The 17,332-nt window shown below is 35.6% G+C and overlaps 1 protein-coding gene across 1 annotated transcript in view; it reads right to left on the bottom strand.

The window, feature by feature from the left end:
- SEMA3C (semaphorin 3C) overlaps nt 1-17,332 on the bottom strand; it is a 177,798-nt gene that overhangs the window by 41,627 nt on the left and 118,839 nt on the right. Inside the window, 1 exon segment of the mRNA XM_077152163.1 lies at nt 9,495-9,717. Coding sequence (XP_077008278.1) covers nt 9,495-9,717 — 223 coding nt within the window.

Genomic DNA, 17,332 nt, shown 5'->3' with positions numbered 1-17,332 from the left:
GCTCAAGGAAATAAAGGAAAACACAGAGAAAGAACTAACGGGTATCAGGTAAAGGATGAATGAAGAACCTCAATAAAGAAACAGAAATATTAAAAAGGCTCCAAATGGAAATACTAGAGTTGAAGACCACAACAACTAAAATGAAAAATTCCCTGGAGGGTATCAAGAGCACACTGGAGCTTGCAGAAGAAAGAAACAGTCAACTAAAGCAAGACAACTGAAATGAAAAATAAAAATGAACAGAGCTTAAGAGTACTGTAAAACACCACTGAGCATATCAACTGGAGTCCCCAAGGGAGAGAGAAAAGGGCAGAAGGAATACTAAAGAAATACGGGAATGGGAAAAAACATCCCAAATCCCCAATTTAATGAATAATAGAAATACAACTCTCAAAAATTCCAACCAGACCCCAAAAAAGATAAATTTGAAGACAAACACACCCAGATAAACGTTAGTCAAACTGTTGAATATCAAAGACAAAGAGAGAGTTCTGGAAAGCTACAAGAGAAGAGCAATGCATTATATATATACAAGGTAGCCCTGATAAGATTATTGGCTCTAAGGCAAGTAGACAGTGAGATGAAATTTTCAAATTGTTGAAAGAAATCAATTGCTAACCCAGATTGTATGTCCACTGAAACTGTCTTTCAAAAATGAGACAGTAATTAGGACACTCTCAGATAAATGCATGCTGTGGGAATTTCCCTATCAGCAATACAAATGGGAGTTCTTCAGACTAAAAGGACAGGGCACTAGACTGTGGATTGAAGCAACATAGAGGAATTAAGACCTCTGGTAAAGGTAACCATATGGGAATTATAAATGCCAGTACTACTGTATTATATTTTTGGATATGTAACTCTATGTATTTGGGTATGTAACAGTACTTCTTACAGGTTCTTAAATGGAAATGCATAAAAGGCAATGATGAATCTGAGGTTTTGGACATATATTATATAAAGATATAATTTGTAAGTGTACAACAAAAAGGTTGGGGAATGTAGGAGTTTTGGAACAGTGTATGCATATGCTATTGCAATTAAATAGATATCAAATCAAACCTGATTGTTATAGATTTTAGGATGTTAAATTTGAGCCCCAATGTAACTACCAAGAAAATATGTGAAAAATATATACAGAAGGAAATGAGAAGAGACTCAAAATGGTACACTGCAAAAAATACAAATATAAAATTAAGCATTAAGGGAAAAATTCAGGCATAAAACATTATGAGTCTTATGTCTACGAAAGAGAAAAACTATGAAATAAAGTCCTACATTATTCAGTTATTAAAAATGTAAATGGATTACATTTTCCTGTCAAAAAAGCAGAGATTGGCAGAATGGATTAAAAAAAACATTGTCCAACAATTGCTCTTTACAAGAAAGTTACCTTAAATTCAAAGACACAAGTTGAAAGTGAAAGGATAGAAAAATATACCATACAATTAGTAACCAAAAGATAACTGGGATCTCTATAGTAATATTAGGATAAAATAGACTATAAGTCAAAATATTAAGAGGGAAAAAGATTATATATATTGTTTTATATTTTGATAAAGGTATCAATTCAGTGAGAAGACAAAACAATTAAATATATATATATATATATACACACACATAATCTCCGTCTAATGGTGGAGCCCTAAAATATATGCTGGTAGATTTGAAAAGAAAGTAAAATGGTGCAGCCAGTGTTTGGAACAGTTTGGTAGTTCTTCAGATAAGTAGGTATAGAATTACTATACGACCTGGCAATCCCATTTCTAGGTATGTACCCAAAAAGTTGAAAACAGGGATGCAAACAGATACTTGCACAACAATGTTAATAGCAGCATTATTTATAATTGTCAAAAGATAGAAGCAACCAAAATGTCCATCTACAGATGAATGGATAAACAAAATGTGTCATATATGTACAGTGGGATGTTATTTAGCTGCAAAAAGTATAAATTTCTGATACATGCAATGACATGTATGAACCTTGATAATATGTTTTGTGAAATCAGCCAGACCAAAAAGACAAACACTAGATGATCTCACTGATGTGAGATAATTAGAATAAGCAAATTCTCATAGAGTCAGAAATTAGAATACAGGTTACCAGGAGCCAGGGTAGGCATCAGGACTGACAAGTTAATGTGTAATTGGAACAGGACATCTTTATGGGGATGAGGAAGATTTTTTGGCAGTGAATGCTGTTGATGGTAGCGCAACATTGTCTATGTGAGCAACAGGACTGAAGTATATCTTTTAGTGTGGTTAAAAGGGGAAATACTAGGCTGTAATATACGTTGCTAGATTTTAAAATGCACACATAGGACTGTACAAAACAACCAATGAATACTAATGAAAACCATGGACTATAGTTAATATTTTAATAATATTGTTTCATCAATTGTAATAAAGTTATCACACTAATGCAAAGTTTAATTGGAAAAACTGCATGTGTTAGAGGGGACTATGGAAATCTGTATTTCTTTCATGATTTTCTGTAAATCTAGACCTTCTTTACTGAAGATAAATACATTTTAACAGCACAAAGTTGCACAAGGATGGGTTTTAACTGCAATTGTTTTCCAATAACCTTGGAAAAATAGCAGTGATGGTACAGTATATGAACCAGCATTACAGAACAAATCTTTGCCATCTCTCCTCCTGATGAGAGGCATCGGCTACTTACATAATACTTTGAAACCCTTCAAATATATCATTAGGCTGTGCAGAATACATTTTAATTAAGTAAATAGAAGCATACCACACAGTTTTTTGTGTACTTTGGTAAGTGTGTGACAAGACTTTTTGAAAGTAGATAAAAGCTTCATCTTGAATTTTAAATGCCCAAAGATGTAGTGATATACCAAAAATTAAGGGTCTTCATTTCTGCATCCTTCCCTCTCTCCTCCTTTCCCAATCCCACACCCCCCAATAAAGAATTGTTACCTTCTCATTCTTAAATATATTATAACTGCTATAAAGCTATATAAAGTTACAGGTTAAATTCTATTTAACAGTCCATTTGATTCACATTCAAAAAGCCTGCCTGTTCCTATAAAATTTGTTCTCTAAGTTTTCCTGGTCACCTTGTACAATGCATTTTCTTCACATGAAAGACTGGCTGACAGCACATGAATGGGTTCAGACGAGTGGTGGCATGCAAACAACGCACTGCAAATGCTAATTTTGAATGTAGACCTATGGACAATATTCTTTTGACATATACAGATGAGACATACATTCAATTCATAGTAAAATGAGAAAATAAAAAAAAGAAATTAGTTTAGCTTCGTAAAAGGACAAAGGATATATAAGGGTAGTGGAAACTGAGATAAGTAATGGTGAAGTGGTTAAATATTCAGGGTATGAAATCAGTTTTAAACTCTGCCCATATCGCCTATTCAAAATCTATGTGATCATAGTGTTCTCTAACCGTAATTTGAATAATAGCTGTTGAGCAACTACTTGGAGTGATACGCTAAGTATTCCAAGGGATGTAGCAATGAATAAATTAGACAATCATGCCATTCCCATGGAGCTTACATTCTAACAATTCCTCATAGAATATTGGGGAGGACTGGATGAGATAATGCATACAATATACCTGGAACACAATAGGCACTGAAAATAAATTTAATTAGCATCTTTATAGTAGTAATAAAATATTTCAGAAAACTGAAACATGCATACTTATTTGGTCAGTAAATAAAATAATAAATAAAAGAATGAATAATTCAAGCAAGATAGCAACACCATACTTTAAATAATCATTACGTGACATTGCATGCTGTCTTTAAAAAAATGAATCTGTAAAAAGGTGGATTAAAGAAAAAGAACCCCGTTTTTTGAAATAAAGATTTTGTTCAGCAATTGGCCATATATTTACATTGCAATTTTCTTTTTAAGGCAAAATTTAAATGAGAACACTTGCGTCTAAATTAGCAATCACTGTAAGGATTACCCTCCACTTGTTTCTCTTGACATATCCCTCTCTGCTACTCTTCTGCATGATCAAGCAACTATCACACCATGATTTATGATCTTTCTCCTGTCAATTCAGTCACCATTTCACTCTGTTCCATTAGTATTTCCTGCTGTGACAATCCTTGGTAACTCTCAGAAGTTTCTAGATTCTACTTTGGAAGGCAGTGAACCACAATGTTATTAAAAAACCAGTGACTTACAAAGGGATTTGTTCCCCACTCCTAAATGCAGGGGAAGTCTAGCCATTATCTTAGAGTGACATTCATGCACAGCTTCCAATCAACGCTAGCCTTTTCTGAACTCAAATACACTGCTGCTGCAGTTATCAAATTTTACATGAAATATTTTAGGGCATTCCTTAAAATCAAAATGCTTGGTTCTGTAGTTCATTCAGAGTGAGCCATTCCAAGAGTTGTGACTGCCAGAATAGGTTTGTTACCATGAAGGTAGTGATCATGTAACACTGCAAGACAAGGATTTTAAGACTTTAGCCACATATGCAGCACATACTTCAAAACTCCACACTTTCAAAGGATTTATGGGAGACAGTGTTCCAACTTAGTACTCACCAAGCTAAACAGAAGCTAAGAGGCATGAAACAGCGCACACCATATGAGAATTTGGCCAGGGCATCACATGAATCAACCCTACATTAAAAAGTTTTAATGTAGGGTTGATGGCATTAAATCATCCTAAATCTCTAACACCCATTCACAAGAATACTCTTGCTCTTTCATCAAAAACGACATCATACTGATTCATATATAGAGATAAAAATATAAATTTGTCAGAATATGCCTGAACTTGACCCAGACACTGAAATATTTCCATAACTCTGGAAGCAAAAGGGAAAACAGGCAAAAAAAACTCTTAAGTGTATAACACAGTCTGTTTTGAACAAATGGCCTAGATGTAAGCAGTAGGTGGTCAAGTTAAATTAGAAATGTTAATCCTATTAGAGCTCCTGCTTGCTGTTTTATAGCCTTCGTAAAGATTAAGGAAAAAAAAAGAGTAAAAAACATCAAAAACACCCATAGTCCTAATATTCAGAACTGAAAACAAATAAAAATCTCACATAACATCAAATACTACAACGTGAAACAAAGCACTGAATTTAAAATATTTATTTTCAATCTATAATCTTTTTAGAGGGAATAGGTACCAGAAAGAGTGGGAAAAATTAAGCAATTTAGATTCCAGTATAAATCTTAATAAAATGACCTGATATGCTTTATGCAAGATAAAGGAAGAAATGTTTATTTGGGGCAATATTTATGAATCCCTGTATTATCCCTATATTATCCCTATATTATAAAATAACTTCGTTAAGGTGTTAACTTTTTTTTTAGCTCATAATTATCAAACAAAACTGAGACCAGCAAACTTTTTCTCTAAAGGCCAGATAATAAATGTTTTTATTTAATAAAGTAAATATTTTAGAGTTTGTGTACCCTGTGGTCTCTGTCAGTTCTATACAGCTCTACAGTTGTAAAAGAAAAGCAATCACAGACGATATATAAACAAATGGATGTGGCTGTGTTCTAAAACTTTATTTAAGGACACTGGAATTCAAATTTCTTATATTTGTTCTGGTTATGGCATTTCTTTTTTATTTTTTTCAAACATTAAATGTAAAAAAAGATTTTCTTAGTTTATGGGCTGTTCAGAACCATGCGGTGAGCTAGATTTGGTTCACAGACACTAGTTTGCTGACCCCTAGACTAGACATTTGATTTGCAAACTGTAAGAATTAGAAGGTTGGGAGACAAAGCTCAATATTTTCATAGTTTTTTTTCTTTTGCTTCCTTCCCTTCCCTTTCCTTCTCTCCCTCACTCCTTCTCCTTTTCCTTCCCCTTCCCCTTCCCCCTCACCCCTGTCTTTCTATTTCATGACCAGTAAGTGAGTTCATGAAAGCAGAAGGCCAGATCAATAGCATCTCCAACTGGGCCAGAGTAGCTCATCATAATGGGATAACTGTAACAGTTATTGAGTCCATAAAACTACCATTGGAGAATTTCTGAACTGCAAAATCATTCATAATATCCCAAGTGAATATAGTTATGTGATAGTCTAGATATCCTATTTGCATCCCAATCAACTGTCAAATAAGTTATCCTTGTGACATCTTCTTTGCCAATTTATGACTTCATTGAATTTCCATGAATTTTCCCTGATGGTCGAGAGGAGATCTATGAGAGCAGCTTTCATCATTGTGATAACAATTGGAGTATTTATTTCTAACAGCTAAATTATTTTCCAGTTGTCAGGGATTTGGCAATACCTAAGAAATGTTATATTCTTCCCCAAATTTAGATACCCTAAGCTAAGAATTCCTGGGAACAATGACCTGTGATTCTCCCAAAAGCCATTTCAGAAAAGTCTCTCATTCACTTTTAGCAGCAAGCAAATCCAATTTCTTCAAAAAATTTCACCAGCAATTCAAAAATTTCTTGGGCAGCAAATACGCTAAAGCAATGGGCTGGTTGTTAAAGTTTCAGGTAAACTGAAATCACTTAACCAAATTATAGTGCAGCCTAATATGACAATGAAGATTAAGTTCAATGACTGAGCTACCATCTATTCCGAAAGTTTTTGTTGGCAGAGGGTTGTCATAGCATACACTTTCCTATTAGAATAGAGCCCACAAGAAACTCATGTGGATTTGTAAGCCATCATTAGTGGATCCCCCCACTACAATTAAAGACATATGCCTAAATTCTGCCTTTGAAAATGACACGTTTAAACAGCAACATGAAAAGTCTATGTAAACGTGCAAGAAATGTATGCAGTACGAAAAGCCAAAGCATTTGGGCAAAAGAAGTTTGCTATTGTCCTCTATCTTAATCAACACTGTGGCCCAGTTTATAAAGACTACTTAAAAATTCCATCCATGAGATTTACATATTTTATGTAGACTTTCAGGAAGGAAAAAAAAAATCCATTGTGGTATCAAAGTCCAACTCTAAGACAGGCTTCAAAAAGAAGAAAGAAAACATTCATTTTTCTGGGTAATATAAGACATTAGGGAGAGGTGTGCCTTTAAATTACTGCCACTCTTCAAGGAAAAAAAATTAGTTAATTTTTCCAAAGGCAAACTCAACAGGGGATGATCTGAGCAGAGGCTGAAAGCAGCACTTAGTAATCATTCACATGGAGGTTGCATCTCTGGAGAACACAGCTTAGACGCAATTGAAGAAAAACTTTCGCATTCAGTTATGATATAATTTAATTGCATGTGTAGCAACGGACATAGCTACGATTTCAATTCATTTTGATAAATATTTACTGAGCTTGCCAGGTATTGTGATGTGTGTAGGGAGAAATTATATATCATGAAGAGACAGAACCTCGAGAAGAACGTGTGGTAATATATATAATTATGGGAGAATGAATACAAAGAGTTGGTTAAAGAATCTTAGAAGAAGATAAGCTGAGTCTGAAATCCAAACTGTTTCAAGTATTAATAGGTGATAGAATTTGTGTTATTGCAAATGTAAATGCAAATATTAGACTAGGGAAATGGCAAGGACTAGTGATATACATCTGGAATTTGCTTGTATGGAAAAGATATTTGAAACCAAGGGACTGAATGAAAAGGCCAGAGAATATGCAAAAAGAAGGGGTCCATGAACAGGATCTTGGGGATACTCACATCATGGGCAGGAAGAAGTTGGGATAAAGAAGGTAATTGAGAAGGAACTGCCAAATATAACAGGGAATTATAATGCACTTGGCTGAAGAAACAGGAAAAGAAAAATTCTACAATGCCAAATGATGAAAAGAGCAGATGGGGCATCTGAACAGTTAGAGTCAATTGGATTTTCTTATCATGAAAATATTCAAGACCTTGGAAAAATCAGAAGTACAATAGACAGGTTACTGTGGATGAAAGAATGAATTTAGTTTAGTGTCTCCATATAACATTTCTAAGTCAAGGATACAGGAGGAGGTAAAATGGAAGAATGCAGTGAATACAAATTTAATCAATAAATAAGGTCCTTGAGATGGAAGGAGAAAATAAAAATTGAAAGCAGAGTGGGAAATGGTCGGTCTGTGAAGGAAGGGCTATTCCTCAGATGTGAATTAAGACAAGAGAGGACTCATGAAAACACAGATATGTTGGAATGTGGACAGGATGCCAAACAGTACATATCAGAATATTCTCCCATCTCAGAATAGTACAAACTGAAATCATATAATAATGAAGGCTTTAGAACTGGGATTTTTTGTTTTGTTTCTTTTGTTTGCATGGGGAGGCACTGGGAATTGAACCCGGGTCTCCGGCATGGCGGGCGAGAACTCTGCCTGCTGAGACACAGTGACCCACCCAGAACTGGAGTTTTTACTATAAGAACTAAAAAATAAATAAATAAATAAGAAATAAAATAAGAATTTTTCAAGGAAAGCGTGCTTTGAAATTTTATTTAGCACAAATTTTTAAATATCCACATTTTAAACTGATTAAGTCTTAGTGAAATTAACCCCTTAAGTCAGATTGCATATTCCAATATTGTGATATATTACAGTCATGTTTAATGACATATTTATATCTATTTATTCAAGTAGTAGAGACACTAATTTCCTGGAGAAATTTTTATATTACAGTAAGGCAGGCAAAGAGAAGTTCCTTTATTACTGCTTCTAAGTTAGCTAGGGCTGTTTGTAATATATTAAATATATTGTGAGCCACTGCGTGCCTAGCAATTCAGGCTTGGTTTCTGTAATGATTCTCAGACTTTGCTGCCTATCAGAATTACCCTGCCTGCTTGCTAAAACAGATGGCTGTGTCTCATTCACAGAATTCCTGCCTTGGGGGCTGAAAATCTGCATTTCTAACATCTTGTCAGGTCTTACTGATGCTGTTGGTCAGCAGCCACTCTTTGAGAACCACTGTACTAGTTCATACCAGAATTATCCTTTCCCATCATGTAGGTCTCTGAAAAGAGTGTTTTCACTCAAGTTGTCTATTAGAGTCGATTTGCAAACCCGGTTTGTGGATGCATCAAAATGGGACCATTAATATTTTCAAAAACCCTGCTCATACTTGAGTTACTAAATTCATTTCCAAATGTTATCTAGAACATGTTATCTATCATTATCTTTTTCATTATCACTTTAAAAATGGCTCCACGTAGTTATGAAGAAGTCTAAGATTTTGCTTCAATTGGGAGAAACATTCCCCACACTTAAAATTTCTTTCCATCCCTTCATTTGGCTCATGATGATTCTCGCATGTCACTATGGGTGCCAGGTACTGTTGTAGGTGCTGTACATATGTTAATACATTTAATCCTCACCAGACCCTATTAATCAGTACATGTTATTAACTCCATTTTACAGATGTAGACAACAAGGTGTGGGGAGGTTAAATGACTGTGAGGGTCAGAAAGAAGAAAACGCTGGAGTCTTTATGGTTCCAGTATCACGGCCCTTCACGACTACCTATATGATAGTATTGCCTTCTACTACACAGTAAAGCTGCAGCTTGACGTTTCACAGCTCACACACTTACCTGTTCCGAGAAACAGGACATGGTATCTGCCATCAGCAGCGTTCACTCGATCCACTGCTATCTGCGTGTACTTGTAGTCTGTGCCTATCCGGGCAATCAAAGGCCTTCTGTGGATTGGGTAGATGGGATTATACATGAGAGGATGATTTCGAATAAAAGTAACCACGTCATCTGGGAGTTCCTTGGTGGTTCGCATATTGGGTGTAAAGGCTCCTCCTGGACACTAAAAATGTTTTAAACAAACAAAGTCAATAATCAAAATAGTTACTTTTTCTGTAATAATCAAAATGTCTCTACTTTAAAAAATAGTAATACTTGTTTTAAGTGTATTCACTGCCCATTTAGGAGAAAATAGCATGACTGTTGATATCACTGTCTGTATAATATTAATATGCAATGTGTATAAACTGATAATTTGAATGAGCTAAGACCACTTATCTTATCATATCTGTCTTCCCAGAGAGGAGCTGACACTATTTTGTGCATGATATAACTTTTCAACCTTCCCATTAGCATTTGTTTTCTTTTTTATTCTGTGCCAGATGCTGCTTTGCTAGGGCTTGGGGTGGAGGGTGGGTGGGGAGCCTTGCAGGACTCAAACTAATCCTGGCTAAAATGAGTGTCAAATTCAATAAGAACTGTAATATACTGGAATTGTATTCCATCTGACCTATCCTCTCCCAAAAGAGGGATCTCCAAAGTCAGGGCTTGGATTAAGTGTGGTAAATTAGATCTGAAAATTCCCCTCTAAGACAGACTCTGCTGACTTCTATCTAAGCTTGGGACAGAATCCCAGCAGTTTGGCCTGGCCTGCAAGACCTTCACGATATGGCCTGAGACGACCTCTCCATTGTGTTTCTTGCTATTCCTGAACATCGATGCATGCTCTTCTCCAGGACACTGGCACACACCGACCCCCAGTCTAGAGTACTCTTTTCCATAACTTTCTGTTTCCTCATTCAGTTCTCAGTTTAAAAGTCACCATTTTATCTCTATGTCTTTTGTCTACTGTATTTTTCTTCAAACTCTTCTTAACTTAATAGCATATTATATATTCGTTGTCATACATCTGTGACTTGTTTCTCCCTCTAGAATGTAAGATGTATATTGGCCATATCTGGTTCTATTTTGTTCATTGCTTCCTCAGAAATATAAAAGCCACATTACATTATATTACATTATACTATACTATAATATACACTATATTATATATATACTATAATATATACTATATTATATACTATATATACATTATATTATACTATAATATAATATACTATATTTATATTCAATAAATAGCTGTTGGGTTAATAGATTATATTTGGCCTGTAATTCTTGTATAGCATATGAACCTGGGCATCATTTCTGGCCAGTAGAGGAAAGATTCAGAGCATCAAAGCCAAAGGGGCCGAGAGCAAACAACAGTGAGTGCTGAAGAAAGAACTTCAGAAGTTGCTGGGCAACTTCAGCAGTTGTGGAAAGGGAGCCTGACAAGGGCTGTTAAGGCCATAGAATGAAGATTCCATTTGAAGAGCACCTAAAGCCAAACTCAAGGATAGGCTGGGAATTGCTAAAGCATAAAACAAACTCAATCACTACTGGGATCTAAGGGTTAAACTACATGAGGGCTTTGCAGGTATGGTGTTTACACCTAGAGACACAGTGTCAGTATTCTAAAACATCAACATCTGTCAGTATTCTAAAACAAACCAGGAAAACAGAAAAACATTTTTTTCCTATTTTTCTTGAAACATGTGGCATTCCAATCCTATTTTGCCTTTATCCTCTTTAAAACAGTTACAGAGAGAAAGGAAAGCAGCAAATCAAGGTTCTCATTCAATAGTAATGAATACAGCATCAGAGGTAAACAGTAGGAAGTGAGGAGAACTGTGATGAACTGGAAAGTACGTGCTTATCTAAAGGTGGCAACAGAGACTTGTTTCTCCACGATTGCTCTTATCCAGGAAAGTAAGTATCCAGAGTGGCTAGACTTCAACAGAAGACAGAAATGTGGTATTTTGTGTGAATTCTGTCAAATTTTTAATGTTGACTCAATGAAAAAAGAAAAACATCTTTGGGGACCAAAAAAAATATGGGTTAAACCTTTACAACAGTTATCCAACAGAGTTAATGCCTCTGGGCCAGGGTTGCCAGGCAGACCCATATTTTCAAATAAACCTCAGCAAATTACCAATATGACCACATTTGTTCAAACGAGGACTGCCTTATCCTGAAAACAATTTTTACGGCAACTTTGACCATTTAACATCACTAACAGTTTTTACAGGACCTGGAACTATAGTTCTCTTTTTGTAGAAAGGCACATGGCACCATTCAATAACTTCACCAAGGAGAGATAATGAGAAAATAATAAAACTAAGACTAACATTCATAATTGCATTAACTAGAATTTCATCTGGGGCTCATATGTTTATCTCAAAAGAAAATAAAAACATTATATTTTAAATATAGATGTTTATAAATTGCCCCACAGTGAAGCCCAAGTGAGGAAAAAGGATTTAATTTGAGGGCATTCTAAGCTGACGGGTGCATTCCCTACTTCAGCAAAGTATAGAATTATGGGTGTTTTCTACCCTCACTCATCACACAAAGTGGTAGAAGAGAAATGCATTGCTCAGTGAATGAATACATGGAAAGAACAATGCATGGACAATTTAAATAGATCCAGCCTTTCATAAAACACCATTAATTATGGTTTTGCTAGACTTAGATGCCTCTTTAAGTATTTGCAAGTATTCTCATTTGCAAGTTCTGGAAAGATCTAAAGTTAGGATATATTACCAGGCAATTCATGTCATTTCAGTTAGCAGTTATTTTGGTGGGTGATAAGCTTATTAAATTATAAGTGTCTGGTTTCTGGGCTTTACTTAATGGCAAAAGAAATTCTGATAAAAATTCTACGTAGGTTGCTCAAAACCATAGTTGTTAAATATTAAAGAAACATCTAAACTCCTTTGACTCTTTTACTTTAGTAATAAAAGTTGATCAATTTAAAGAAATGAAAGGCAATTTTAATATGTATATAAGAAAACTGATAAAAAGTGCAAATAAAGGAAAATCTAAAAATATTGGTCAGTGAGTGTAAATAACATCAGAGAAAAAAATAAACTTCAGTATGTCTATGTACAAGAGGCAATTGGCACTTAAGGCTGATGGTTTTTTAAATGTTTTTTTTTCCAACCAGAATTTTCTACCACATTGAGACAAATTTTATAAACAGATTATATTAATTGCAGTTCTCAATCAGTTTGGACTATATAGGGTCTTATCTATAACATGTTCCCTAATTCTCCACAAAGCATACATATAAAGCTGCTTTCTCCTAAAGGGACCTTCTTCTTTTGAAAGCTAAATCACAGAGGTAGCAAAATAATCATACTAGATTCAGACAGTGTCTGTAATGGTATTACCTGGATAAGAAGACCTGAAGCCAAGTATGGAAACATGTCATAACAAACAGTTTAATTCCATTTTTTTGTTATTGTGTATAATAAATACTTAAGGAATGAAATAAACTCATATTTTAAAAATTGTTATTCTTTCCTCATTAAGAAAAATGATTTGATCTCTGATAATATGTTTAGCATAGGAACAAAAAGACCTATTTTTATACATAGGAATCTAAATATTTTCTTATGTTTTTCCCTATTGCATTTTTGTAGGTAATTGTTTTTCAATTATTCTGTAAGTTCTGGGAATACACAAATACTGGCACAAAATTGGGATAATTGAAAATTAATTTCCAGCTGCCATATTTTAAAAAACATTTTCTTATTAAGCAATGTTGACAAACTATGTCTGTGAGCCAAATATGTCCCATTTCTCCTTAATAGCTTTTACATTTTTAAATGTAAAAAAAATATCAATTATAAATGAAAAGTATCACAGTAAAAATAGTATTTGTGACACATGCAATTATATGAAATCACTCTATTCCAGGCATGCACCTAAACGTTCCACACAAAAATGAATAAGCATAGTGTCTCCCTTCAAGGACTCACAGTCCAGTAAGGAAATGGGAAAATAGGGGATTATTTCCCAATAAAGATATGCATGGAATGACTGAAAAACTCTGAAGGGGGAAGTTTAGTCCAGTTTGCATCTGGTCATCATGTAGTGGGAAAATTGGCCCTTTGGTAGATCCATACTAGCTCTCTCTCCCATAACTGCAATGGGAAGAGCTCCAGAGTTCTCTAAGAAGCCCTGAACAACTCTTTCCTTATTTATGCAGACAACTTATTCACCAGATGCATCTGGTCTCAGAGCAAATGACAAGGCTGGTGGCAGGGAAGCCTAGGCACTGGTTAAATGTCTTCTCTCCTTTTTCTGGAAAATTCTTAACTATTCACACATTGAAGTGATCCGATCCAACACTGGGGTTTAGGAAATGGGATGGAAATAGACATAGCAAGCTTTCAACTTGCTTTGTGAAGGTTTAAATAGCATAGAAAACAAAAACAAAAATTTCCTTCAAGTATAATAGCTTAACTAAGAGTTTAACACTGGAGTTTGAGGTGGGAGTCCCAGCTGATAATAAAGGGTGTCTCTTTTTTTTTTCCTTCAGCCAGGGGTCAGAAAGAATTAGGTTTCCAGACCAAAAATTCCTTGTAATTGCACATTGTAATGTTACCATCCTGCAATCACATTCAACCGTGATCATGTCAAGAGAGTCCAAGAATGAACAGGAATTGGCAAGCCCCCACCAAAAGTGGAAAAGATATTTTTGTGGAGGGAAAAGAATGAGCAAAAATATAGAAGTATTAAATAATATGGTGTTTAAAGGGAGCTACAAATTCATTATTATGGTACAATGGGATAAAGTGTCAGATTTGGAGCCAAATATGTTGGGTGTGAATTATAACCCCAAAATACACTCCAAAAGTTATTTATTGGGGTTTCTGTATCTCTTTGCACCTCAGTCTTCTTATCTGCAAAAAGTCAATAATAAAGTCTACTTCCCAGAATTATTGTGATTATTAAATGTTATGTAAAGAAATTTGAACAGTGCCTGACACATATTAAGCTTAAAAATGATTATTATTACTACTCGTATTAAAACAGGAATACAAATGTAAGACTAAGTATTAGCTGGACAAAACAGCATGTTCAGCATATAATGCAGCAAGGATTAAAAAGATATATATTAAAATATTCACTGATAAGGGTTAATGTCGGGGGATAGAATTATGAGCAATTTTTAATTTTCTTTTTGTTTATACATATTTTCTAATTTTGTACAATGGGCATAGATGGATTTTGAAATATTGTAAGGAACAGTTTCATTCATGATCAATTGCCAGATATGTGTAAGAGCCAACATTTTTTAAAGAAATTAAGAATAGTGGAGAACTAAGACTGGTAAGGTCTCTGAAGAGGTTTAGAGATGGAAGACAAGTTTGGAGTATTTAAGGAACTGTAATTCCTGGGTGTTGCTGGAGCACACAGCACAAGATGGAGGAAAGTGGTAGGAAATAAGGCTGGAGAGAGACAGCAGACAGGAAATGCAGAAGTAGAGAAGTGTGAACTGACATGCTAAGGGGGTCTTAACCCAACCCTTGAAAACTAAGTGTGTATGGATATGTAAAGAAGTCAGTCCAGAATCCATACTAGTTTCTAGCATTGATCTTGCACTTGTATCCTTATATTTGAACTCTTGGTAATGCAGGATCTTTACTTGAAGCCCAAAGAATTATAACCTTGAGAACTTGCACTTGAGAACAATGTGGCTTTCATATTCCTACACCTGTCCTCCACTGCACACAACAGTCCTTTGCTCCTGTCCTACTAGTCCATGCAGAACCTTCGGGCCTCACTTACCAATTTCTATCTTTGCAGTGTGGTTTATGCTGCATCCTTTGCCTGGAGCAATGCCCTACCCTACACGTGTACATCAAATCACCCTGCAGGCCAGCTCAACCTCATATTCTTTAGACGTCCTCTAGAGTATATGGAACCATTACAATTTGTCTCTCTTCTAGATCGCAATCATGTTTACTGTCTATATTATTCATGTGCTTTGAACAATGATGTGAGACAGTACAAAACTAGTTTTCAGTGTCCATATGTTCAATTATTTTGCAAACTTTCCTAACTGAATGCTAGCAAACATCTAAAAGGAATACAAATCCTTCTAAAGAAACAGCAGAAGGTGTGTGTAATCAACAAAAGTGTCAGCAATGAGCTTTTCTTCTTACACCACTGGCTAAGTGTATCATGAGCTTTCTGTGTTCCCTCTGTGCATCAGGTACTAGGCCTGTTCCAAACACAGTGATCGGAGCAGATGGTTCTGTTCCACTTACAAGTAGATTTTAAAAAATGAACACTTTTAGTAGACTCTGTTTAAACAGGATAATATGTACAGTCTCCTCTAGAAGGCTTATACATGTTGCAACAGATTAATGTAATATGTTAGCTTGGCCACAGATTCTGCAGTCTTTGGCTGCCCTTTGCAACATACTGAAGGTGTCTTGTTTCTTCCACAAACTTGAATTACTTATGGAAAAACATTATGATACAATTGGCAGGCTTCTTTCTACTGACTTGGGCTGCGGTTGAGGCCATTTGCTAACACCCTGCTTCAAAAGGAGCACCCACTGGGAACATTAGAGTGAGGCTGTAAGATATCTGAGAGTGTCATTTCTCTAAGAACACAGTCATATATTTATGATGTCCATCCAGTACCTGGACTACTGTGTGAGGAAATGAAATCTGAAAGTCAGAGCTGATCCTTCGTTGGGAGGACAATCAGAGACAACACTCTTAACCCTTGAGAAGAGGGAATGCTTTGGGTCACTGCACTGCAGATCTTCTGCCTATGTGAGTGGGATAGTAAGCCCTGGAAGCCCAGAAAACAGACAGACATCGGCCACTCTGAGTCAGAGAGTTGATCTCATGGTGTGTTGTTTGGTGAAGGGTGGAGGACCAAAATGTTCCGGGAGATATGCTTTTCCAGGAGGAGATCCAGAGGTCACTCTTCCACCCTGCCTCTGTTATTCCCTAAAGTTCACTCATCTGACAAGTTTTATATTTAAAGGAATGGCTCTGTTCTTAGCACCAGATGTAAGGAACCCCTTTACAGATATACGTCTCAAGTATGGACTATTCCCTTGTTTCATGGATTCTGCTCCAGATGTGTATTACTAACTCTGGCTTTTTCTCTACTGTTTTAGAACAGGAAACCTGCTTATTGTTGGTTGCTCAGAAATAATGGAAAGTGGAATGGTTAGCAGAATTCTCTAATTAAACATTGCTTTATTTAATTTTACTAAAAAGGGTCTGTCTATTCCTATATTACTTTGCTATTCTATATGAGTGATTTTCTCACTGAGAGTCTCAGAGTGCCAGGCTTCTGTTAAGTGACTTAAGAGTTGTCAGGTGAGTGAAGACCCAAAAGAGGAGTGGGGGGTGGGGGTCAGTGGTGGTTTTTCTTCAGGAAAAAAAAAATCCCTGAAATGTAGCATTTTACAAGTTTTCATGCTGTAAGTGCTCCCTGCATGGTTGATTTCAAGTTGTCATGGAGATGTCATTAAATTGGGATGAAATTCCCATAACTTGCTCTGGCGTGCAGGTATATGTGTCTCTAGCACACGCTGCCTGAAGCTCTGAGGGCTTAAACCCTGACTCATCCAGAGTGGGTCTCTTATATCTGTTTTATTTGTTTGTCTGAGGTATTCCTCTAAAGGTTTTGTTTGGGGAAAATATAAGTCTGCTTCTATAAGTACTTTACAACTCAAGTGCTCCTTTAAAAGTCACATATATGCATGTTGCACAAAGAGTGAGTGAGGAAAGCACATGCGATCGCAACCACTGCTGAATTT

This window comes from Tamandua tetradactyla, chromosome 1 (assembly GCF_023851605.1).
Source record: "Tamandua tetradactyla isolate mTamTet1 chromosome 1, mTamTet1.pri, whole genome shotgun sequence".
Taxonomy (NCBI): Eukaryota; Metazoa; Chordata; class Mammalia; order Pilosa; family Myrmecophagidae; genus Tamandua; species Tamandua tetradactyla.
The sequence above is the reverse complement of the archived record's forward strand: the minus strand, read 5'-3'. Positions and strand labels throughout refer to the sequence as shown.